The 25946-nt window shown below is 41.7% G+C and overlaps 1 protein-coding gene across 3 annotated transcripts; it reads left to right on the top strand.

The window, feature by feature from the left end:
- The first annotated feature begins 468 nt into the window (after positions 1-468).
- On the top strand, positions 469-16716 carry DSEL (dermatan sulfate epimerase like). 3 transcript variants are annotated; one of them, XM_010993511.3, is made up of 3 exons: positions 469-763; positions 1566-6124; positions 13803-16716. In XM_010993511.3, exon 2 carries the CDS (start codon positions 2477-2479, stop codon positions 6113-6115), a length of 3639 nt encoding a protein of 1212 aa, XP_010991813.3. In that variant the 5' UTR covers positions 469-763; positions 1566-2476; the 3' UTR covers positions 6116-6124; positions 13803-16716. The 3 variants fall into 3 exon arrangements, with proteins under 3 accessions (XP_010991813.3, XP_031297627.2, XP_031297626.2); XM_031441767.2 differs by lacking the exon at positions 13803-16716 and adding an exon at positions 9852-9946; XM_031441766.2 differs by lacking the exon at positions 13803-16716 and having other exon boundaries at positions 1566-9946.
- Positions 16717-25946: the final 9230 nt, after the last annotated feature.

Genomic DNA, 25946 nt, shown 5'->3' with positions numbered 1-25946 from the left:
CTCCCCACAAAAAAGGGGAACTATCCGCAGGACTCGGCCGGCCGGGCGAGGTGCTCAGACACGCGCACTCCCAAATTTCTCCCTCCTTGGGCTCCGCTTGGCGGAGAGAGCGCGGTCGCCACCGCAGCGGGAAGCCGTAGCCCCTACGGGTTCAGATCCCGGGGGTCCTGGGCCCCGCCCCCGGCCTGCCCCCGCCTCCTTCCAGCCCCGCCCCTCGACCGCAGCTCGCGTCGCCCACTCTCTCTCTCCCCCAGCCCCGAAGCCCCGCCCCAGCCCTCCGCCCCCGCCTGTTCCCGCCCCGCCCACAGCCCGCTCCAAGGCCCCGCCCCGCCCCCGCCCCCGCTCCGTTCCCGCCCCGCCCCCGGCCCGCGTCGCCGTCTCTCGCCCTCCCCGGGCCGCACGGCCGGAGCTGGCACCAAGGAGCCGCGGCCGCAGCGGCATCGCGGCCTGGGGACGCCCGCGCTCCGCTGGACACGGCGTCCCCGAGAGCGCCCGCCACGCGCGGACCTGCTTCCCGGGGTCCGGGGCTGCCCCGGGGCGTCCGGCGTTCCCCGAGGGCGGGCGTGTCCGCGCGGCGCCCGGTGGGGGACGACCGCGGGGCCGCAGCCTGTTGGAGCGCGCGGGGCGCCGGGCCGGGGGCTCGGGGTGCCCCGCGGGGGACCGCGCAGCCGGGCTCCCGGTGCGGAGCAGTTTTCGCGAACTCTCCGCCTCCGTCTCACTGGGGCCCACCGCCGCCGGGAGACCCCCGTCCGGACCTGCCAAGGTAAGCGGACTTGGCCACTTCGGGGTCTCTTGTCCCCAGACCACAGCCAGAGGTCGGGGGTGGGGAGCAGAGGATGGACTTGGCATGTTCGTAGGAGGCTAATTAAAAAATGCAACAGGCGGGGCGGATCAGGAAACTCCTAGCGTTAATGTTTCCTACGGAGAGGAGACTTGTCCAAGACTGAAACTTGGTTAGGTTCTTCCAAACCCAAGACGGGCAGCGGCGAAGCAGCTCCTTACGTCTGGGTCTGAGCTCCCTCTGCTGGCTTCTTGTAAAGATGGAAAACGAGGCTGCAGGAGAGAGACTGGAGCAGATCTGCTTCCACACACTGTCATGATTTCTCCTTCGAGAAAAGCGGTCTGAATAGTTCCCCTTGCAGAGACACCTTCTGATCCCTTAAAAGCTAAATAAACCCTCATCCGGAGTCAGCGTGGTCCTTTCAGCTTTTGCTTTTTGTCTCTTGAGTCCTTTGTGATCAAAACAAAAATAAGAGCAGGACTCATCTCTGTTAACTGCATTTGAATAAACACATTTTAAATGACTAAAGCAAGCCGCAGTTGAAATAAATACTCTTGGGAAAGTTATATCTTGTAGCTGCTTGTCTTCTGACACCATTCATTTTTATCCTAATATGTGTCTTGAAAAGTGTAAGAAAAAAGACGCATTTGAGCTCACTTAGTTAACAGATCTTACTGTGATTTTAAAATTTCTGTCGAGAGATGGTAGAACATTTAAAGCTTCTATGTCCTCTCCCAGCATATCTGCAGCCTCAGAGAATTTCTTTGTTTTGTTTTTCCCCCAGAAAGGAGTGTCATGAAAAAGGAACAGAAAAGAGACGTCCCTGTTGCTGAAAGGGGAATTTTCTTTCCCAGTTGGTGGTACTTCATGATTGGAAGAGAAGTACCTAGGTGGCTGAAGAGATTAGATTCTCATAGTTGTTACAGATGAAGCTGATAAAAAGAAGACGGGAAAATGCTTTCTCTGGGTCATAATAGGCTGATGAGTAAGTAAGCCTGAAAGGGACAGATCTGAAATGAGGACAGGAATTTTGAAAGTTTTAAAACCAAGTAGGACTTTGAGCACTTGTTGAGGATGTTTTTCTCCCAAAAATGGAGGAAGAAAAAATTCTCAAAGCAAGAAGTGTCAGAAGCTGAGAGGAGGAATACAAACCAGTCTGCACCAAGAATTTCAGTACTTCCTCGGCTTCCTTTTGCACACAGAGGCAACGCATCAGACCTGTGTGATGACCTTATCACCAGTGATGGTTGCTGATGCCAGAAATGACTTCTTAATTTAGATTTTGGATAGTTCTTTCTCTTTCTTTTCTTTTCTTTTTTTTTAACCATGTGTGTTTTTTGACTCTTCCTGTTAGGTAGATTTATGTCAACGAAGTGAATCATGAATTCGCAGTATGTTTGACTATCTCCCCCCATTTGCTGTATGATACGGGAAAATTAGAGGTTTTAACACTTCTTGAAGTTTTACTGGAAGTAAGATTGTGTCAGGGACACAGACCACAGTGTAAGTTTTCTCTTTTTGGCAACTGGACTTGTTTTGAATGAGACAAATGTCAGCTGGATTTCACAGCATACACGATTTACAGTCTTTGTTTTATCAAGGCCTTAAATGTATGTTTTATACTCAGCAGATGGGAAACACATTGAGCACTGTGTCTGACACGTATGCCTGAGGAAAGGAACTCCCCAATGGATCATGGCGTTAGTGTTTACAGGACATTTCTTACTTTTAGCATTAGTGATGTTTGCTTTCTCTACTTTTGAGGAGTCTGTGAGCAATTATTCCGACTGGGCAGTTTTCACAGATGACATCGATCAGTTTAAGACACAGAAAGTCCAAGATACGAGACCCAACCAAAAGCTGAAGAAAAGTATGCTTCATCCGCGTTTGTATTTTGATGCTGGAGAAATCCAGGCAATGAGACAAAAGTCTCGCACAAGCCATCTGCATCTTTTCAGAGCTATTAGAAGTGCGGTGACAGTTATGCTGTCCAACCCGACATACTACCTACCTCCCCCCAAGCACGCTGACTTTGCTGCCAAGTGGAATGAAATTTATGGTAACAATCTGCCTCCTTTAGCACTGTACTGTTTGTTATGCCCGGAAGACAAAGTTGCCTTTGAGTTTGTCTTGGAGTATATGGACAGGATGGTTGGCTACAAAGACTGGCTGGTTGAGAACGCACCAGGCGATGAGGTTCCGGTGGGCCATTCCTTGACAGGTTTTGCCACTGCCTTTGACTTTTTATATAACTTACTAGATGACCACCGGAGACAGAAATACCTAGAAAAAATATGGGTCATTACGGAGGAAATGTATGAGTATTCCAAGGTCCGCTCCTGGGGCAAACAGCTTCTTCATAACCACCAGGCTACTAACATGATAGCATTACTTACTGGGGCCTTGGTGACTGGGGTAGATAAAGGATCTAAAGTAAATATATGGAAACAGGTTGTAGTAGATGTGATGGAAAAGACGATGTTTCTGTTGAATCACATTGTTGATGGTTCTCTGGATGAAGGTGTGGCCTATGGCAGCTACACAGCTAAATCAGTCACACAGTATGTTTATCTGGCCCAGCGCCATTTTAACATCAATAACTTGGATAACAACTGGTTAAAGATGCACTTTTGGTTCTATTATGCCACTCTTTTACCAGGCTTCCAAAGAACTGTGGGTATAGCAGACTCCAATTATAACTGGTTTTATGGTCCAGAGAGCCAGTTAGTTTTTTTGGATAAATTCATCTTAAAGAATGGGGCTGGAAATTGGTTAGCTCAACAAATCAGAAGGCACCGACCTAAAGATGGACCAATGGTCCCCTCTACTGCCCAGAGGTGGAGTACTCTGCACACTGAATACATCTGGTACGACCCCCAGCTCACCCCACAGCCTCCTGCGGAATACGGCACCGCAAAGATGCACACGTTCCCTAACTGGGGTGTTGTCACTTACGGGGCTGGGCTGCCAAATACACAGACCAATACGTTTGTGTCTTTTAAGTCTGGGAAGCTCGGAGGGCGAGCTGTGTATGACATAGTTCACTTCCAGCCATACTCCTGGATTGACGGGTGGAGAAGCTTTAACCCAGGACATGAACATCCAGATCAGAACTCATTTACCTTTGCCCCCAACGGGCAGGTATTTGTCTCCGAAGCGCTCTACGGACCCAAGCTGAGCCACCTTAACAACGTCCTGGTGTTTGCTCCATCACCCACGAGCCAGTGTAATCAGCCCTGGGAAGGCCAGCTGGGGGAGTGTGCGCAGTGGCTCAGGTGGACCGGGGAGGAGGCTGGTGATGCGGCAGGGGAGATCATCACTGCCTCCCAGCATGGGGAGATGGTGTTTGTGAGTGGGGAAGCCGCGTCTGCTTACTCCTCGGCAATGAAGCTGAAGAGCGTGTATCGTGCTTTGCTTCTCTTAAATTCTCAAACTCTGCTAGTTGTTGATCACGTCTCGAGGCAAGACGATTCCCCGATAAAATCTGTCAGTGCCTTCTTTCATAATCTGGATATTGACTTTAAGTACATCCCATATAGGTTCATGAACAGGTATAATGGCGCCATGATGGACGTGTGGGACGCACACTACAAGATGTTTTGGTTTGATCACCGTGGCGGCAGCCCCGTTGCTAGTATACAGGAAGCAGAGCAAGCTGCTGAATTTAAGAAACGGTGGACTCAATTTGTTAATGTTACGTTTCAGATGGAATCCACAATCACAAGAATTGCCTATGTCTTTTATGGGCCGTATGTCAATGTTTCCAGTTGCAGATTTATTGATAATTCTAATTCGGGACTTCAGATTTCTCTCAATGTCAATAATACCGAGCACGTTGTTTCCATTGTAACTGACTACCACAACTTGAAGACCAGGTTCGATTACCTGGGATTTGGCGGCTTTGCCAGTGTGGCAGATCAGACCCAAGTAACCCGGTTTGGTTTGGGCACTCAAGCAACAGTAAAGCCCGTAAGACGAGACAGAGTTATTTTCCCCTTTGGATTTAAATTTAATGTAGCAGTTGGGTTGATTCTGTGCATCAGCTTGGTGATCTTAGCGTTTCAGTGGCGGTTTTACCTTTCTTTTAGAAAGCTAATGCGGTGGATCCTGCTCCTGGTTGTTGCCTTGTGGTTTGTTGAGCTGCTGGATGTGTGGAGCGCCTGCACGCAGCCCATCTGTGCGACGTGGGCAAGGACGGGGGCCGAGGCCAGCGCCAAGCCTCTGTCTCCCGAGGGCTACCACATCCGCCTTCCCGACGTCGTCATTACCTCACTTCCTGGTTCGGGAGCCGAAATTCTCAAACAACTTTTCTTCAACAGTAGTGACTTCCTCTACATCCGGGTTCCCACGGCCTACATTGACATCCCCGAAACGGAGTTTGAAATCGACTCCTTTGTAGACGCCTGTGAATGGAAGGCGTCAGATGTCCACAGTGTGCATTTCCGTTTACTCCGAGGCTGGTTGCAGTCTTTGGTCCAAGACACAAAACTCCATTTGCAAAACATCCATCTGCATGAACCCAGTAGGGGTAAACTGGCCCAATATTTTGCCACGAATAAGGACAAGAAAAGGAAACTGAAAAGGAGAGAGTCTTTGCCAGAACAAAGAAGTAGAATGAAAGGCGCCTTTGACAGAGACGCTGAATACATCAGGGCCCTGAGGAGACATCTGGTCTCTTACCCCAGCGCGCGGCCCGTGCTCAGCTTAAGCAGCGGAAGCTGGACCTTAAAGCTGCATTTCTTTCAAGAGGTTTTAGGAGCTTCGATGAGGGCCTTGTATGTAGTGAGGGACCCGCGCGCATGGATTTATTCGATGCTGTACAGCAGTAAACCAAGTCTTTACTCTTTGAAGAATGTACCAGAGCATTTAGCTAAACTGTTTAGAATAGAGGGAGGTAAAGGCCAGTGCAGCTTAAATTCAGGCTATGCTTTCGAGTATGAATCGTTGAGGAAAGAATTATCAAAACCCAAGCCCCACGCAGTGTCCCTGCTGGCTCACCTTTGGCGTGCGAACACTGCGGCGGCCCTGAGGATAAACACAGACCTGCTGCCCACCGGCTACCGGCTGATCAAGTTTGAGGATATTGTGCATTTTCCTCAGAAAACCACGGAAAGGATTTTTGCTTTTCTTGGAATCCCTTTGTCTCCCGCTAGTTTAAACCAAATATTGTTTGCCACCTCCACGAACCTTTTCTATCTTCCCTATGAAGGGGAGATATCACCAACTAATACTAATGTCTGGAGACAGAACTTGCCTCGAGATGAAATTAAATTGATTGAAAACATCTGCTGGACACTGATGGCTCGTCTAGGATATCCAAAGTTTACGGACTGAATGCTGCAGGTCAGCAGAAGTTTGCACTAATACTTTCCAACCCACTTTGTGGATATGAATTAGAAGAGTCTGTTTATTCTTGTACTGTGTGCCTGTGCGTGTGCGTGTGCGTGCGCGTGTGTGTGATCAGTTTGTTACTTGCACAGAGAGATTATTTTAAAAATAGGCACCATATTTGGCCTAGCAGGATTTATTTTTATGTCACCACTTCCCTTGCCTTTGTTTCTGAATTTTTTTCTGCTAAAATGTTTCTGCTGCAGAGGGTGTCGGTGAAGTTCTGTTATGGTGGTCAGGGGAGATGGGAAGATTTCAAAGGTTTTTGTCTAACTCCCTCGTTCATCTATAACTGTGCTGTTATGTCCTGGAACCTTGCATACTGCTAAAGGCCTGGCAGCCGCTGCTTTACCCAAGCATCTCTTGGACTACAGAAGTTCCTTATCTTTTTTAAAAAATGTCCTAACACATTTATCTTGCACACACACAGACATACACACACACACACACACAAAATCCTTTTCCTGTACAGTGTTCAGTGATACCACTGGGGAAATGGTGGAAGCTCCTATCAGAATGATAGGATCCCTTCTGGAAAATATGGAGGGAAGTACAGGATGGGTTTTTTTTTTTTTTTTTTTTTTTGAGGTCAGAAACAGTGACCTGAAAATCCTCCTTAAAGTTTTTACTTAGAAGTAATAAGGAATCAGTCTCGGAAGACTGGGTGCTGAGTCCTGGTACAGTGTTTCAGACCTGCTGGTCTATTTTGTTTGTCTCCTGAAAGCTGCACTGTGCACCCCCATACTCGCATCATGCTCACACACTCCCACCCTGTCCTGTCTGTCGCTGTCATGCACAACAGTCACTAGTTACTAACAGCTAACCCCCCCCAATATTCACGGGGATTTTTTTTTTTCTGTCCTGATGATTGATTTCGCATGGGAGCCTGACACAGCCTTAGAGTCAGATTTCTTCTTGTGGAATTACGACTGTGACTCAAAGAAAGCCGTGCCCCTGCTGCCAGTGTTTTTTTAGCCTGGAAACAGAATTGGAAAACTGCCTGACTTATCTCGCATCCCTCTGAATGAGTCTACAGACTGCCAGTGTCTGCAAAAGTTGAAGGCGGATGGGCGATGATGTCAGAGGCATCTGTTTCCTTTGCCATCTGCATCTTATTATACACGGAGTCGTCATGAAATGTGGTTCATTTTATTTTGGTCGGCTCTGAAATCAAAATGCTATGCCATTAGATGCTGGAGTAATTACAACGTACTGGATGAAAACCATTAGGCAGTGCGGAGACTTGATGAAAATCTCTGTGCAGCCTGCAGTCTTCTTCCTGATGTTTTAAACTGTCCCCCGCTCCCCCCCGCCAGGCTCTAACACTTGGGAGTCTGCCACTCTGACCTGGATAGAAGTGGTTCTTTCTCAGTAGTTTGTTATTATGTCAGAATGTGGCTCCAGAGTGATAAAGCTGTGGATATGTTACATTCCAGGTAGAGCCAACCTGGCTGTCATGTTTCTTCCATTACAGCGTGAAAGCAGACCGCCCTCCCCACCCCCAGCCCCCATGTCCGAGTCCTTGCGCAACTCTCCCTGCCTTCTCGCTAGTGTCAGGACGAATGAAGAGCACACGGCACTAATGCAGGCCGAGAGGGCGAGGGAACACCTGAACCCACACTCTTGTTCTCGGGGAAGATTATTCTTCCCACCTCAGGGTTACCGACGAGCACGTGCCATCGCTGCATGGATGAGGGTTAGGGCGCTATTTCCATGACTGGTCGAAGTCTTGGTGTTTGCTTTCAGTTCCCAGGATGTGAGATCATGAACCAGATCAAGTCAAATGGCTTCAGGTTGGCAGTAATGTTAGGTCCGGTGAAGGTTAAGAATTGCAAAGGTGTGCAGGTAACAGCAAAGAAAGCAGAAGCTGTACCACTGCCTTCCCTTTAGCTTTGTACAGAAACACACCCCCAGGCAGAGGAGAGCCAGGCTGAGTATGTGGGGGAATCGGGGTGGGGGGGGGGGAGACGGAGACAAGAGAAACGAAAGAGCAGTGCTGGGAGGGAATGTGGGGACGATGTGGGAATGTGTTCTTCATAGCGCAAGAAAGGGACAGGCTTAACACAGGGATGGGCACCGTGCGTCCTGCCCTTCACCACACAGCAATGAACTTCCTTGTCTGCCCACCCACTCCCACCCCACGGGGAAGTGTGCCGGAGGAAGAGACTGCTGTCTGCAGATTCTGTTTCTGAGGGATGCTGTGCGTGGGTGAGGGGTGGCCCAGCCACTGGATGTGTGTGCAGTTGCTCATGCTTGGGACCCCCCGCCTCATAGTCTCAATACCTAAGGTGACAGACCGACTCTCAGAACACCCGGGTCCTACACGCCTAGGCGGTGGTCTAGGAAAAATGTGAATAGACTCTACACTTACTTTTATTCTTACCATCTTGAAAGTAAATAAGACAATGATCATCACTACGCGGCACTCTCAATGGAAACATTTATAAAATGTCTTTTCCATAAAAATCAATCCCTTTCTTCATTAATTTCCCCAAACTTAGACCCGATTGGGATGAAAGCTTTAATTAAAATAATACCATTTAAATTTTAAGTTTTGAAAGAATGTGTTTGTTTTGCTGACAAAGATAACCAATGTGATGGTCATGTTGATCTGGTTTCAAAAGTTTGAAATAATGCAAATTACTCACTTAGGAAGGAACAGGCCATCTCCAAAGCTGAATTTACTGTAGTGAAAGTTCCAGAAAGGAAGGAAACGGAGACTCTGTCTAGGAGAAAGAAGATAAATCTATGATGATGCTTCAGTTGAATCTGTAGAAACAGAGAGAGGCACAAGTTTTAGGCAGATGACACAGTATCACACACATATTAGGCCTAGACCCCAAACACTGAGCATCTGATTGGCTGGCTGTTAGACAAGCAGAGAAGAATTAGTAAATGCCTGGCAAAGAACAGGATGATTATGTCAAATGCCCAGGATCACCAGAGGATCTGCCACAAAAATGCTCCAAGAAGAACCTCTCTCCTCACACGCTAGTATTTAAAACATTCTTTTCCCTTCTGTGTAAATGCCACCCCTGCTGTCTGCCTCTGACTTTTGATTGGCGTCACTAATCAGAGTTTTTGGTGCATCTTCGTGGATCCCAGACCTTCTTGAGATAAAGTCTATCACATTCAGTTATGCATAAGTAAAGATTAACATTGGTTTTAAAAATTGCTATTTGGTTGGCTTAACTCTGATCATAATTAGTTTAGGGGAAAATGTGAATAGAAGGCAGGCAGTGTGTTATAACAGCGCTTCCAGGGGTCAGGGAGCCTAATATTCTAAGATTTGTCAATGAGTTTAATATGTGGGCTACTTTACTGCTTATTTACATGTAGACCAGAGTCTGTCTAACATACCTAAAAATAGCTGCCAAGGCAATTTTTTTTCCAGTACTTGACTAGTATCATTTCCCTTCAAGTTGGCAGAAAATTCCAAATAATATTTTAAGAACTAGACTGATTTTTTTCCTTTGCACAAAGGATGACAGGAACTTCAGAGATGCTGACATTCTGAGGTTAACGTCTACATGCTTGACCTGTAATGTTTGTGAGCTTGTGCTGTACTTAGTCCAAGTGACATGTTTAATTGATTCTGTTTCCAAAGATAGGTTCGGCTGAGGCTTCTAAACCATGGGATCTTTCTGTTTTTGTTTTTCATTTTTATTTCACACCTACCCAGTTACGCAGCAAAGAAAACCTACGCTGAAGATCACAGACTAGTTATCGGAACTGTATGTATACCACGACTCCTCTACTAATAAACAAAAAGCTAAAAGCAGATCGGCCACGGTTGGGGTGATTTGTAAAAGCCCTCTTCTTCAGGTCTCGGGGTAACTGTTAGGGCAATTTTGTCTGGAGCTGAGAAGGCAGAAGTTGGGAAACGCAGTCTCACAGTTTCAGCCACTAACACCGCACCCTTCAGTGCTGGGCAAGCCTGCCTCTGCTCCCTTAACTCCATTCCAAGTCCTGTCTTGGACTTGCCCTCAATCCATTTCACTCTTCTATGTACATCATCCCAACTCACAAAGCAGCAGGAACACCCCGGTGCTGTGCACCTGTCTCCACGTCTGCCCCTCCTGCCCCTGGTAGGGTCTTCATTCAAGCATGAGACCTTTAAAAGCAAGGTCCCTGCGGATCACTTGAGACATTCTACGTGGGTGGTGCACATGGTGGGCGCAGTGAAGGGTTTTTTTTTAATAGAGGTAAGCATCTGCCATGAATTTGGCTCTCTGTGTGCTACACACTGAGCCATACAGTTTTCATGTACTGTTTCAACCCCCCCGGCAACTGCCTGGGACCTACTTTACAGGTAAATCTGAAACCCATGTGATCTCTGAAGGGAATCTGTTTTTGTGAAAGAATTTTGAGCAGATTTACAATTCATTCAGTTCACTTATTCGCTGTACTTTTTGGGTATTTACTGTCAAGTTATTGATCAGCATGAGGGAAGAATACAAAAGCTGGCTGGCTGTGTGACCCTTCTCTGTGGAGGTGCCAGCCTGTGGGGACCTGAGAACTGGTAGGAACTCCTCAAGAGGAGAAGGAGAGGAGGGCGTGCAGGTAGCGATCACCCCCCGGGGAAAAGCACAGAAAAGTTCTCTGGTCTGTAGCAGACATGGTTTACTTCTGAAATGGTGGTTATGAGGAAAGGGAGGTGTTTATCGAGTTATTGGTACATCTGGACAGACTGGTATCACCGCCTGCGCTCTTCCCGATCAGGCTCGAGTCTGCAGCAGGCACAGCACGTCCCGTCAGCGCGCAGCCTTTCCAGAGGCGAAGTGCAGACAAAACTAAACCACTGCCACTTGCTCTCTCTCCTTCATGACTATCCCAACTGTCACCAACTATCCCATTTACCACAGAGAAACGTGGTCCACAACTGAGTATCAAGAGATGCCCTGAAGAAAAGAGGACATGTGAGTGTGGTCCGACTGGGGTACATGTGGATCACTGCTGGTGGTAATAGTAGGAAGGATGACTGTGTCTCATCCAGACTCCAGCTGGCAAACAGCATCTTCTTGTCCCCCCTCCCCCCACCCAAGGACCTCCACACACACATTATCAGGCACAGCTACCAATTTCAGGAACACAGTAGTGAACAGAACTTACAGAGCTGACAGTCAATCAAATATATTAAAGAAGAATTCATTTTAGGAAGAAAAAACAGCCCGTTCTTTTCTCTACCATGTAAATAATACCAGGAGGAGGAAAGGAAGGTGGGGAAGGGAGGGGGAAGGAAAGGAGGAATGAAGGAAGGATAGAAGGGAGGAACTACCGCTGAGCCTAAATCTGAACACAGCAAGTAAGCTGCACAAGGAGTAAGCTGTAACAACTGTGTTTTGTAATTACTGAATGACCTATTTCAGAATCTCTCTGAGATCTTACTGTAGTTAAAACTTCAGAAAAAAAGGATAAATTGTAATCTGAGCAGATCATTTCTACAGTACATTGCAATTGCTCGGTTTTATTCCTTTAAACTATCTCTGTATTGCTCTGACTCTCTTGAGATGAAATGAAATTTTCCTTTCAAGTGCATTAACACTGATGTTCAATTTCACCTGTGTCTCGGGTTTTCAGACGTCCTAGTATGGGGTGTTCTCCCACATCCTGTCTTCCTCTCTGTTTCTGACTGTGGGATATTACATTGTTCTTGATTTAGGGAAGCAAATGTTCAAGCCCATGTGACATCTGTGATGCTCTCCATTCCACTTTTTGGAAGTCAGTTCAGCTCCCGTAACTGTCACTTTTCTCATTTAGTGGATGAACAATGTAAAATCTCTAATCCCTGCATTAAAACCTGACACCCTTCTACAAACAATGCATAAGGCACTTCTTGCCTCATCCACTGTACAGTGCAAATAATGCTCTCAACCTTGTTACTCTACAAGGAAAAATTACTGCCCTATTTTATTTGCATGTATTCATTGTTTTAATTATGTATTCATTTATTCCTTCCAAAAGATTAATTTTGTTGTAGATTTGTTTACAGTTCTTGAACTTCTAAAATAAGGTTTTTAAAAACTATATTGAGCCAGTTTAATTTGACACCTTAATGCAGTATTTCATAAAACTTTGAAGGGGGATTTATAAGAACATAGTACAACCGAGAAGTGATGAAACTGTACCCACAAACTACCCAGGAGGACAAATGTGTATAGAGCGCAGTGAATACAAGTTAACCCTACACGAACAAAAGAGGTGGTCTTACTCTTCGTTTTCAGACATCAGCCTGGGCGCTCTGGCTAATCCGGTGCTAACCAGAAGTGCACCACACAGCAGTGGGCTTACGTGCACCAACGGACTTGTGTTATTTCTCTAGATTTACCAAAGCAAAGTGAAAAACACACACATGCAGTTATACTTTATCTTTTACCCAACATTAATTCTAAAAGTCTCAAAAAAAGCCTGTTACTGAACACATGAGTAGAAAGGTCCTTGCTTGTATACATACATGAAACCTTGGCAGGTTTCCATTACCACAGGAGGTGCGAGGTTTTCTGTATAACCAACAGGTCGCACTGGGGGTTTTCACAAGCCTTGTACCATTCCCCCACTTCCTTGCTTACTTAGAAGGGGGGAATTCCTATTAAAAATGTTATATTCACAACACTTATATATATTATATGAACTCTGAAATTAGAGAAAACTGAATACAAATCCCTAGGTCAGCAAATAATGACCAGCTGTGAGGTCTTGGACAACTTTCTTGATTTTAAATCTCCATTTCCCCATCTGTAAAACTCCCCCAGAGTTGATGTTAAGGATTAAATAAAATCACGTGTGAAAATTCACAGAACAATACTTGTTTCTTCTTTGTGATCACCTCCAATTCATTACATATCAAACCCATATATAATGTGATGCACCATTTTTCGAGTAAGAACGTAACAAAAATGTTTTCAGAGAATTTGAACATACATAGTTGGTGTATAGACCAGACACCTATTTTAGTATTTCATATACCAACTGAGTTGCACAAACATGTAAAATTATAATTATGCAGTTAATGTATTAATTTGTAAATACTGCTTTTCATCAAATGTCAAGAAAAAAATGTATTCATTTTTACTTCAATGTCTTCTTCATTTCTAGAGTCATGTTCTGAGTTCTTCCAGAGAATATCTTTCTTTCTGAGTTTTACTGAAATAGAGACTTTTAAAAATTTAAGTATGATGCTACTACTTGAAATTTTATTTGATGTTATAAATGCCATTTGTGTAACATTAATCATAACTTTATGTTCATGCCTTCATTCAGTTGATACATAATTGGGATTGTCTACATTGTAATCACTGCATTTTTCCTATTTTAGTTTTTCCCCTTATTTATTATGAGATATGCATAAAAGCTGGAGCTGGGGGTGTCTAGGACTGTGTGTGAACATGGCATCTACTCCACCATCTACGATGGAGTAAGTGAAACCAATCTGAGGTACCATATCCACCTTACTCACATAAGGATTATTTACCTTGACACCATACATAACAAATGATTCTAGCTCATCTTTATAAAATAATTGTTTTCTGTTAATTCACGTGTCATGCACACATATTCTTCGGGTCAGCGTACTTGATCCTCTGCTAATAAGTGCTTTGTAAGTTTGGATGCTTTCTCTCCTCCACGGCTGTAGATTACAACCCAGGAGCAAATTCCAGAGCCTCCGGCCAGAAACTCAGCCTTCCAGCGAGGAGTGCAGGAGAGCACGCACCTCTGCGCTGGGACCAAGTGCCACAGACCTACGACAGTAAGGTTCATGCCGCTGAGGAGAGGAACTCCCTTCCTGTGACAGTTTGCTTTGGATGTTGCTGTCCACACCCTTGCTAAGGTTCGCTGTATGCAGATTAGAAGACGCTATTTTGTGGATCCTTGCACATGCCAGCTCTGCTGCCCCCCCACCCCCAGCCCGTATCAAGCCGTAGGTATTACGGATACGCAGGACAGGCTGCACCGACCTGCTGACACTGAAGGGCTGTGCCGACCCTATCAGAGGCCCTCCTCTAGGACAGTGTAAGTTTCTGTGGCCAGAGCTGGGACATGGGAGCCAGAATTCCTAGACTCAAACTCACCACAACATGGTATACATCTGACTCCATTACCACATGCTCCTGCCCCCACCAGCGATCCCAGAGGTAAAGTCTATTCTGGACTTTGTGTTCACCATTCCCTTGCTTTTCATTATCGCTCCACCACATATGTCTCCATCCTTACCAACATATTGTATAGTTTTGCATGCTTTTTTATACTTTATGTAAACAGTAACATACTGCATATATTCTTGTGCAGCTTGCTTTTCTTCGCTGAACATTATGTCTAATGCATGTTGATGTCTGGAGCTCACTTATTTTCAACGTGGCAGTGTTCCATTATAGGAATATGCTAGTATCTGAAATACCATACTTTATCTTTTATCTTGTTGGATTTTGGGAATGTGTTTAATTTTTGCAAATTCAAACATTATATATAAAACTATTGAAGTATGTTGCATAATGCACACATACAAGAATGCTGCCACCGTGTTTTGATTGTACCCAGGACCTCCCCACCCAGCTTCACTTTAGCCCAGTATATAGACTAAGGGCTCAAAGCACATCCTCAACTGTTTGTGATACCAAATTATTATTTTTACAGATTGTACAAACTGACACTCTAGCCATTACAGAAAAGTTTTTGCTGCTCCAGAATTTCCCTGCACTTGACATTTCCATACTTTGAAGTATTTTCCTGTCTGGTGGGATGAAAGACAGTTAGGTTTTTCCTTCTTTTTTTTTTTTCCCCCGCAGTCCTCTGATTATTAATGACACAGAGGGCACGCACACACACACAGTAGTCCTTATTTTTTCCATTTGTGTTTCTTCTTTTGTGAAATGAAATCCATCTTCATGCCTTTTATCCATTTTTCCATTGCATTCATTTTTTCTCACTGATTCACTAAAGTTTACAATATATTAATACTACTAATACTTTGATTATATTCACTGTAAATAACTTCTTGGCTTATATTTTCATGATATTTGTACTGTGACTTTTGTGATGTATTTTGATACATAGGTGTTCTCAATTTGAATGTAAACAAGTATGTGTTTGTCTTTATTGTTTATGCTGGGTTTTTTGCATCTTATTAAAGAATTGTTCTTAAGTTCTTGGCACTGAAAATGTTCTCCATTTTCTTCAAAGCATTTAAATTTTCTTATCATTATCTATTGCTGCAAAACAATATTACCAGAAACGTAACAGCTCAGAACAGCACATGTTTATTATCTCACGATTTCTGAGGGTCAGGAATCCAGGTGTAGCTGACCTGGGCCTGACCTCTGGTCGGGGTCTTGTATGCGGCTGCAAGGAAGTCCTGGCCAGGACAAGGACATGAACACCAGGAGATGGATTAACTAGGGGTTATTTTAGAGTCTACCTGCCACAGATTTTTTGTCTTTTACATTTAAATATTTAATCTGCTTACATTAATTGTGTGTATTCTGAGTTTTCTTTCCTGTATGAATAACCTGTTGTCCTAGATTGAACAGATTCAGTAACCTTTTCTTTTCCATTAACCGTCACTGCCATCTCTACCACCTATCAGGTCCTTACATTTGGTGTGAGCTGATTTCTGAGCTTTCTACTGTATTTCGCTGGCAAATTTCATTACCCAGTGACAATATCCCAGTCTTAATTACTGTAGCTTTTTGTTAGCCTTGAAATCTGGCAAGTCTTTTTACTTTCTTTTTCCTCATTTCTTAAGCCTTTGTTCTTCCTCATGCATTTTAGAATTAGTTTGCATAGCTCCTCAAAACAAACAAAGAACAACACGTGTTAACTGTAAATGCATTACATCAGTTTTGGGAGAATCCACCTCCTTACATTAATTAAACCCCATTCATAAGCATGGTATGTCTCTCCTTTCATATAACCTTTGTTAATCCTTTGATAGATTTATGTATGAGCACTTTATATATTGCTATTACAGTGGATATTTATTCTTAATTATATGTTCTGATACTAGTATATAGAAAATATAGTTGATTTTTGTGTATTTATATTGTATCAGGGAACTTATAAAGTCCTCTTACTAGTTTAGTAATTTACCTGTAAATTCTTTCAAAATACTTACACAGATAGTTTTGTAATTTGTAATTAATGAGAATATATTTCCTTCCTTTTAATCTTACAACTTTTTAATGTTCTTACTGGACTTGTTAGGGCTCCCTGCAGAATACTGAATGGGTTTGTTAATGTGAATGTTCTTGCACTGTTTCTAATGTGAACGGAGTGCGTCTGCATTTCACCACAGAGCAAATGAATGGATGCTGTGTGTATTTCATAGATTCACTTTATCAGGATGTGGTGTTCCTTTCTACTCCCAGTTGATAAGTGACTTTTTATCATCAATGCATGATGAGATTTATTCAATGCTTTTGCTGCATTTATTGTGATAACCATATGTTTCTTTGCCTTTATCTGTTAACGTAGTGTATTATGTGAAAATATATTTTTTTCCTTTGAGATTAAACCAAACTTGGCTTGCCATAATAAAACCAGCCTGGGAATGATTCATTATACTTGTATTTGTTGCTGGATTGAGTTTGTTAATAATTAAGATATTTATATCAACATTTCTGATTGTGGTTTTCTCAAAACATACTTGTCTAATTTTGAAGTTAACATACTTGTCGTACAAAATAAGCTGAGGATGTTCTGTTTTCATATTCTCTAGAAGAGGATGCACAGGATCTAAATGATCTAATACTAGAATGTTAGGACTCATTTGTGAAATCTTCTGACTACCCTGTTTCCTTTGTGGGAACATTTTAACTAAATATAAAATTTTATTTGGTGGTTATAGGCTTATTTTATTTAACTTATGTATTTATTTTGAAGCCTATTTTGGCAAGTTATGTTTTTAAAGCATTTGTCCTATTCTTTTAATTTTTAATAAGATTTATCGACCTAAATTTGCTCAAAATACATTTTTGCTGCCTCTCTAATTATCCATCCCCTACATGCATTTTTTCCATCCCTAACTTTGAGTATGTGCACCTTATTTCTTTCTGTTCCTGGTGGTTTTTGGCTGCTGGATATTGACCATAATAGGCCATATAGTTAAATTACCTTTTATACATTATATAAATAAAATTGCCTTTTCAAAGACTAATTTATAGGGTTTTTTTGTTGTTGTTCCTACCTACTATTTTATGTTTATTTGTATTGCATAACTGGCTCCTGATCTTACATATTTCCTTCATTTTATTTTATTTTCTCTAATTTCTGTTGATGTTTTTTCTCTTTTATCTTTAATTATATGGCCCATTATACTTTTTCAACATCCACCAGCCAAAAACCACCAAGAACAAACTGAATTTACTGTTTGTAACAGTACAGCTTTGCTCTGCTTTATATCAAAAAATGAATAACAATAACAGCATTAAAAAGAGCACCAATTAGAAAATATGATTTTACTATAAATGAGTAAAGATTTAATATCTTTAATGTAGAAAAAATTTTGTACTGTAAGCAAAAAAAGAAATTACAATTTAAAAGAGAGAGCAGTTGAAAGCAGTAACACAAGCATAATGTAGGTAATCTGCTTCCCCAATTCCAAGTCCAAATACTGTCACTTTCCTTTAATTTTACAATTCATATCTTAGCCTCCAAATTATTTCTGCTTAAGGCCTGTCCTCCCACTACTAAATAAATGGGTGGAAAAAGAAATACAGAGGGGAAAAAAAAAGTCTAGAACTCCTTGGGATTTAATCAAAAGGTTTAGGACTACTTCCAAACATAAATGAAGAAACATAATCCCATGTGATCGAAACGTTTGCTGCTTCTCACCGGTATAAAGTGTCACTGTGGGTGACCCGTGCTGCCCAACTCAACAATGACATTTCCAACAGGGGCTAGAATCACACGCTTATACTGTTTCTGCACAGTTCACATCGGTGAACCTGTGCATGAAAGGCCAGTTCATTTTAGTTCACCTCCCCTGCCCCTTAGTTTTTGCTTAATTTTATTCTCAAAAGCACAACCTACTGGACCACTGTTACTGGGTCTAGAAAAGCTGCCTACATTATGTATATATTATGCAGAACTCACGCCTCCCACACCCCTCCCCTGCAAAAACCGTTAGACACTACCGTTGAGCCTGAATTATCAGCCTAAAGTCCTCTCAGGGGAATGCTATTTCAGGAATTTTCTTGTCCTTTCTTGCACACATAATTGTTTTTGGGATCATGTTGAAACAGCTTTCAGGTTCTCTACTTTTAAATTTTGAAAAAGAGGGACTGGTTACAGGTCCCTTCACTTTCACAAATGTCCAGGGCTCCTTCCGTCAGGAAATAAGCAGTCACCACAGTGAGACCAAGTGGCGGGGCTTTTTTCAACCCACAAAAGCTTCCTTCTCTCAGTCCAGTAGGCACGACTTGGCTTAACACTAAGGTTATGTCAAAATGGTGTTTCTTTTGTTTATTTCTTAGCTCACACAGGATGGGACTTAGAAAGCAGCACCTGCCTGGATAAAACACAGCTGGGAAAGTCAGAGAAGTCCAACTGACCAAGAAATAGGAACACCACTGATCTTATGACTGGTTATATAAATTCAAATTAAAAAGAGATCAGGACTGCATCTTAGTTTGTAAACCAATAAAAAGAAAGCCAATTTTGGTGAATATACCAATAAGTAAATTACTGGCTATTGCTTTGGTAATGTAAGTGTCTCTTTTCATTAAAAGCAAGTTGGCTGTTTGCCAGATATTTTAAAGATCCGCTCTTCCCCCAGCAAAGCCTGCCTTTTGGCCCAGCACTTCCATTTTAGGCATCTTAACACACAGGAGAACAAAAGAGAAAAAAAATGTTGGAAAGATGTATATAAAACGATGTGCATTAAAGCATCATTTACAGTATCAGGACAAGAAAGCTTCCTAAAGGTGCAGAAAAAAAAATCAGTAAAGATGTGTAGTAGCTTATTAGAAAAGTCCTTGTGACAATTTTTAAAAATTAATTGATTACAAAACAATTACAAAATAATCTTATTTTATATTAAATAAAATTTATATCCACCTTTTATGCTAAACTATTGTCAATGGTCTTTTTAATAAGTCAATGGTGATCAACTATCAGTAATTTCAAATTATTCAATCTAGTATTTCTATCTAGACATACACTAATATCTACTTACACAGTAACATTTTATACACATACATATATGCACACTTCTGGATTATTATGGGTCAAATGTTAATAGTGGTTATCTTGGGGTATCAAAATTTCAGGTGAGTCCTTTTATTCTTCCTTATGCTTAGCTGTGCTATCCATTAGTTTAAATAATTGTTTAAAAATAATAAAAGGAACAAATTGAAAATGTAAAGAAACAACGTATCAGTAAAGTACTCTAGAGATTAAATACAAAATTTAGAAACAGTTAAAACTGCTCTTAAACAAATAAGCAACTATTCAATCTCAAAAAGTATAAAAATAACTTGAAACGAGATTTTTTTTTTGCCCAAAACTAGGAAATTCTCTATTTTAAAAATAGGTGCTTTGAAATACTGCTGCTCTTCACAGAACTTTCATGGATAACAAATAGCAATAAATGTTAAGAGCTTAAAGATGTGAATGCCCCTTTATTCAGCACTTCCAATTCAAATTAAATCCCAAATAAATCTACTTCATTAATATAAAACATATATTTCAGAGGAAGTCATGCAGAGCTTAGATAATTAGATTTATTTTGTAAAGTTTTCTTTTCATGAATTATAGAAAGAGGTGTTTAATTTCTTCTTTACCTCCTTTTTTTCCTTTCTTTTTCCTTTTTGCCCTCCTTCAATGAACATTTATGAAACAATAACGATGCCTGCATAAAAGGAAAGCCTGATAAGGATCCACTGAGCCACATTATTCCAGGAAATAACTAGGAAAATAAAATGGCCAGAAAACCAGCCAACCCAACTCCTAGCCCACCCAGTGGTCACAAACAAGCAAAGTAAGCCCTCAGCACCAAACTCGGAAAACAAGCTGCATGTTCATTGTTGTTGCTGTTGTGTTGATATTGTTTTTTCTTTTTCTTTTTCTGAGGTATTATGAATGAAAAAGGAAGTAGTACATCAAGAATGCAGTTGACAAACACTGTCAGTCCTGATTCTGTATCTTGTATTCTGCTCTTAGGGCAGGATTCTCTGACTGTCCCAGCTTCCCATTTAGAACGGATGGTGGTGACAATCAATGTGACGGCGGTGAATTCTCTTCAGAAGAGCTTTTTATTCTGGGTGCTCCCTGTGGGATGCTTCTAAGAGGGGTGCACTGTAGTGGACCAGTACAAGGCTAGGACTCAGCGCTCTTAAGCACTTAAGAGTTCTTTTGATTCTTTCCTTATTATTCACTATTAGGCCATAGGATATTTAGAAGTGTGTTTAGTTTTCAAGTTCTTAAGAAGAGTTTTCATTTCTATCCTTCTTTTATTTCATAATTTAATTTCATTGTGATTAGGGAAGATGCTTTGTACGATTCCAGTCATTTTATATTTACTGAGAATTATTTTATGCCTAGAATATGGTCTATCTTGGTAAATGTACTCTGTGCCCTTGGAGAAAATGAATACATTGATACTATTGGGTGAAATATTTTATAGTTGTTTGGGTCAAGTTAGTTCATAATATGTATATCATAATATGTATATTATTACTAATTTCCCTTCAGCTTGAGGGACTTCTTTAGAGTTTCTTGCAGTACAGATACACTAACAAAGCATTCTCTCTATCACTTTCTCATTGGATAATATTTTCATTTTGCTTTGCTTTTTGAAAGTTATTTTCACTGGACATAAAAATCTAGGTTAAAAATATTCTAGACTTTTGAAATGTTATTACACTGTTTTTGATGAAAAGTCTGTTCACATGTACTTTAAAGTGTTCCTTTTTAATCTCAGCTTTGAAGATCTTTCTCCTTACACTTGACTGTCAACAGTTTGCTGATAATGTCCCTACAGGTTCTTTCCTCTGCGTTTGTTCTGCTTCAGATTGACAAACTTCTTAAATCTGTAAATTTTTGTCTTTCATCAAATTGAGGAAAATTCTGTCCATTATTTCTTCAAATATATTTTCCCTCCTATTTCTTCTAGGATTAAATTTACAGGGAGTACATGACCTTTTCTTAGAAGGTTAACTTGGCCAAACTCAAACCGAAAATTCTGCCTCCCTGCTGTTGACAGAAGCTGAAGCACGTCTTCAGTTCTTTCAGCCGTATTTGGAAGGCATGGAGTCAGTTACGTGCCATCTTAGTTTCTGGATCTGCCAGAAATTTGGCCAGAGTTTATGTGCAAAATTTGGTCTTGCCCTTTGATGGTTTCCGTTTCTGTGTTCCCCCTGCCTTTTGTTGTCTTCAGTGTACCCACGACATCAGTCTTCTCATTCTCAAGAGAGTAAGGGTGTAGGCTTCTGGCTCAGTTTTAGCCACTGCATATAAGGCTAACTTGCTTAAAGCCACACAAGGGTTTCTAAAGATAAAATAATATTTATTTTCTTAAGCTGGGTGATGACAGCATGTGTTCACTTTTCCACTCATCTTCTTTTGTGATTATGTAATTAATTAGGATATCTTAAGGCTGTTCTATCTGGTGAGGAGTTTTCAATTTACTAGAAAACAGTAAATAGTGGACAGTCTTCAAGTAAAAAGAAAGAATTGTAGAATTGGTAGGAATCTTTACGATCACCTAGTCTGGCTGTGCAGAAAATGATGCCTAGGTAACACGCGGGAGCTTTCTAGCCAGTGCACTGTTAATGACAAGACTCGTAAATGAAAGTGCCCTCAAAGGCACCCAGCACTACCTATTAAAGAAAATCACATGGATATCCTAAAGGGTCTTGACTGCATTGCATTTTATAGTACTTTATTTTAGACAACAAATCTTTGTCTTAAAGACTAAATATCTGTTCGGCATGAGACCTTATTACTGCAAAATGATAGGTATTCATTGTGAATTGGACGGTTACAAGTCTACACCTTACAGTTAAACTTGGACAAAAGTGTTGGTTGTCTGTCAAAATATATTTTTACTCTCACTAACAACAAACTAGATGTGAAGTGTATGTTTATCATTGTTGCTCAAGTGCCCCGAAACTACAGAGTTCCCTTGCTAACAGTGCCCTCTGGATATTATTCAAAAGTTTTTCATTTGACTGCTCTCCTGTGATACTTCAGCAACCATGAAATGAAACTCATATCCCAGGATACACTCCTTCCCAGCCTCTTCCAGAGGAAACCTGCAGATAAAAGGAAAAAAAAAATCTGCCCAACCCTTTGGGAGGCTGCTGATTCTCCAGCGATAACCAGTCACAGCATTGGGGGACAGCTCCGCGTGGAGACTCACACCTGTTCAAACAGACTCCAGTCAAACAAGCGGCCTTGAAAGTCCTGTCTCCCTTTCACTGAAGAACTGGCGCCGTGAATCCCAAGCCTCATCGTTAACTGCCACTGTTGTTTCCTAAGGTTCTTTTTTCATCTTTCATATAAATGAAAAAGTAACTCCCAAACTGAATAATTTAAAGGCTTCATGATGTGTGCATACCCTCCTGAGAATGGATGATTATTGACCAAATACTATTTTTTCCATAAAGACGAGCCTAAGTTACTTGCTAGTGGTGGTTAGGACGTCTTCTAGAGTCACTGAAGTGTTACTTTATAAGGCACTTGCAGTAAGTAACTTTTCAGGTATTAACATAGGGCTGTTAAAACAAGGTTGAACTTCTGCAACTAGCAGCGAAAGCATTCATGTGTTTTTTTGTCCCCTTAATTGAATGAAATTGGTTTTGTACTAAAAGTTCATGAGAGATTACGGTGGCCTCTGGTAGCAGCTGCCACACCAGAGCCACGCCTTCTGGCCCCGGCTCCAGCTTTGGCTCGGCCAGCGGAGCTGCCACCAGCCTCTGCTGCAGGAGTTCAGCCCCTCCTCGTGCTGAGCTGCTTCAGCCCACCCGGCAGCAGGCCGCACAGCACGGGAAGACCGTCTCCTCGATGTCTGCCCAGAGACTCAGCCACAGCACAACACAAGCCAGTCCTCAAAGCAGATGGCGACACAGGTCGTTCCCAACTTCAGTCCCTCTCACAAGATCAGCAACTAGCGATGATTCATAGACAAGATACCATCGTGAAAATCCCAGACCCTCGCGGGTGAGGCTGAAGCATCGCTCTGGACTCCAGGACTGAGAAGGACAGCATCAAAAGGGTAAGCAGGGAGGCTGCTCTCCGACCAGGCTGCCTGTCCCCAAGGCTGGCACAAAGCAGCATTAAGAGAGCCCCCCAGAAACGTGTGTATTCAAGAAGGAATGAAAACAAAGCCAATCACGCAGACATAAAAAGGGCGTGTGGTACTGTGATGGCCCTCACTTGTGAGATGCGACGTGGAGGCTTGGGCGAGGGGATTGCCTGGAGTCGCCTCCTGCACACCGGATTTCTTTAAAACCCCATTCAAACAGGAAGGAAAAATGTCATAGGCCGTTACGTCTTCATAGTGAAATTACTGAATTATTATTAATATTAATATAATCAAGAGATAATTTCTCTGCAAACATTTTCACTTAAAATTGAGAAGCCAAAAAATAGAGCATCCTTGTTGTGTGGCTTTAAATGCTGCCCCCTCGGCCATTAGGTTTAGGACTTGGACAAACTGAGAGCTGATAGTGATGGGAAGAAATATCCTTTTCATCCGACAAAGGCAGGAATGAAAATATAGTTTGAAATTGCCCTTTAACCCAGGAGGGCAGCAGAATATAACATCCGATGTCAACTAGCCTTCTGTTTCGCAAACCAAGCATCTCTCTGTTAGTTTTTAGGAACCCTATCCCGCTAATTAAAATATACATATACATCCAATTCAAATCTCCAGATGTTTTTAAAGGAATTACTGCAAAAGAGATTTCCTCTTCTCTGAAATTATACCACTGAGTTTTGAAAAGTACCAGACTTCTGCTCAATTTCTACAAAATTTTGTCTGAGTTTCTACACAGCATACCAGATGGTCAAAATCTTTTTTTCTCTCTTGATTTTGTTTCTATTGCTTTAGTTATCATTTTCAGCTTGCTGCCACCTACACATCTTAGAGCCCTGCCCTTTGTCTGTCTTCCTCCTGGTTATTAATTAAAATTTTAACAAGACAGGGCTAAGAGCCAACACATATCGTATGACTTTGATAAAGACTATTTCACCGTGTAGTTTGATATTTATTAACATTCCTTGTGCATCTAGCTACAATACAACTTGATTTCTTTTTCTCTGAAAAACTGTTAATCTTCTTTTGGCTTCTTTTCCTTATCTTTAATACGGGGTGGATTTTATACCAGTGTTTCTCAAATTATCTGTGGCAAGGGACAGTTTTGTTTTTTAATTTCCAGTTGTCGGTGATCTATGCTTTTGTAAAATACAATAAAAAATGAAATATAAAAAATAAAATCACTAGGAAAATGATATATAAAAGGGAAATGGAACCAGGACCATAAATCAGATTTAAGGAACAGACCTTAAATCACAATTCAATAATCAGATCAAATATATGATAGGAAAAAAGAATTGTTGCAAAAACTATACACATTATTCACTGAAATTGTGCATGCATATAATTAATATAGGAATATTGTACAGTTGTAAATTTTTGTTGTTCCCCAGCTTTAACCACACAAAGGCCATTATTAAAGTAACCATCCCCATACTAAACCCCTGTATGCACTTTTCAAATCAATTCTGTGTTTCCCAATAATGTTTTTAATATGACAGATGAACCTGAATTTTGCTTGTTGATTTACCCCAGTTAGACGGATAAATGACATCACTATTCAGAGATGTTAACACGTATCTTGCCCTCAGTGTTTTGATTTCATAGCACAGCAGAGAAGCCAGTCTCAGAGATAGGTATGCTGACTGGACTGGAAGACAAGAATCTGAAGTAAATTCGCTAAGCTTACTGAATCCATTTGTACTTTATATAAAGTAAGGGACTTTGTATTTTTAAAATTTATCTTCAGTCTTTCATCAGTCATGTGTTCCAGCCATTAATCTTTTAAATTTAATTAAAGTTACACTTTGATAAAAGAAACGGAACCCATCTTTCCTCTGTGGATCTTTGAGGGAAAAATAAAATTCAAAATCGTCTGTTAAATTTGGGTTTGGTGGTAATCTTTCACAAATGTGTAAAATCAAGATGCACTCAAGTAAGTGTGAGTGTGTTTGCTTTCAGGCATCGAAGTATTAGGATGATTTGAAAAATTCAAACACTCTGGCACAGGGCAAAACTGTATTTGGTGCCTTCCTCAGTTGGCAAAGATAGGAGACCCAAAAGTAAAATTAGCATTCTTTACCATATTATCATAGCAAATTTGAAAATGTGACTATCTGCTTGGAAATATTATTCCAGCGTTTTATATGCAGACTTTTAGGCTGAATCTCAGGCAAACATAGCATTAATTCCCTCAGGCTGTCTCTGCGCATTAAAGAGCTCATCTCCAAGGCGCCAGCTGTCACAGCGCTGAGTCACTGACACGCTCGGACGCCACGCTGGGTGAAGTACTTCACACCTGATGATAACAAGTGTTCATGCTTCCGGCTTCTTTCGACAGTTCTAAGCAGAGTTTGTTAAATCATAATGCTTATTTAAACACTTTTTAAAAATGTGCCAAAATTGCTTTTATTTTCAGGTGGTTTATACCTAAAATCATCTCATGTAGGAAACCAGAGGATACATGAGTTATACAAATTATCCGTCTATAAATTGTTGCCACTTGAATTGAAATCTTCTAATCTA

This window comes from Camelus dromedarius, chromosome 28, assembly GCF_036321535.1.
Source record: "Camelus dromedarius isolate mCamDro1 chromosome 28, mCamDro1.pat, whole genome shotgun sequence".
NCBI lineage: Eukaryota > Metazoa > Chordata > Mammalia > Artiodactyla > Camelidae > Camelus > Camelus dromedarius.
This window is presented reverse-complemented; position numbering and strand designations above follow the sequence as displayed.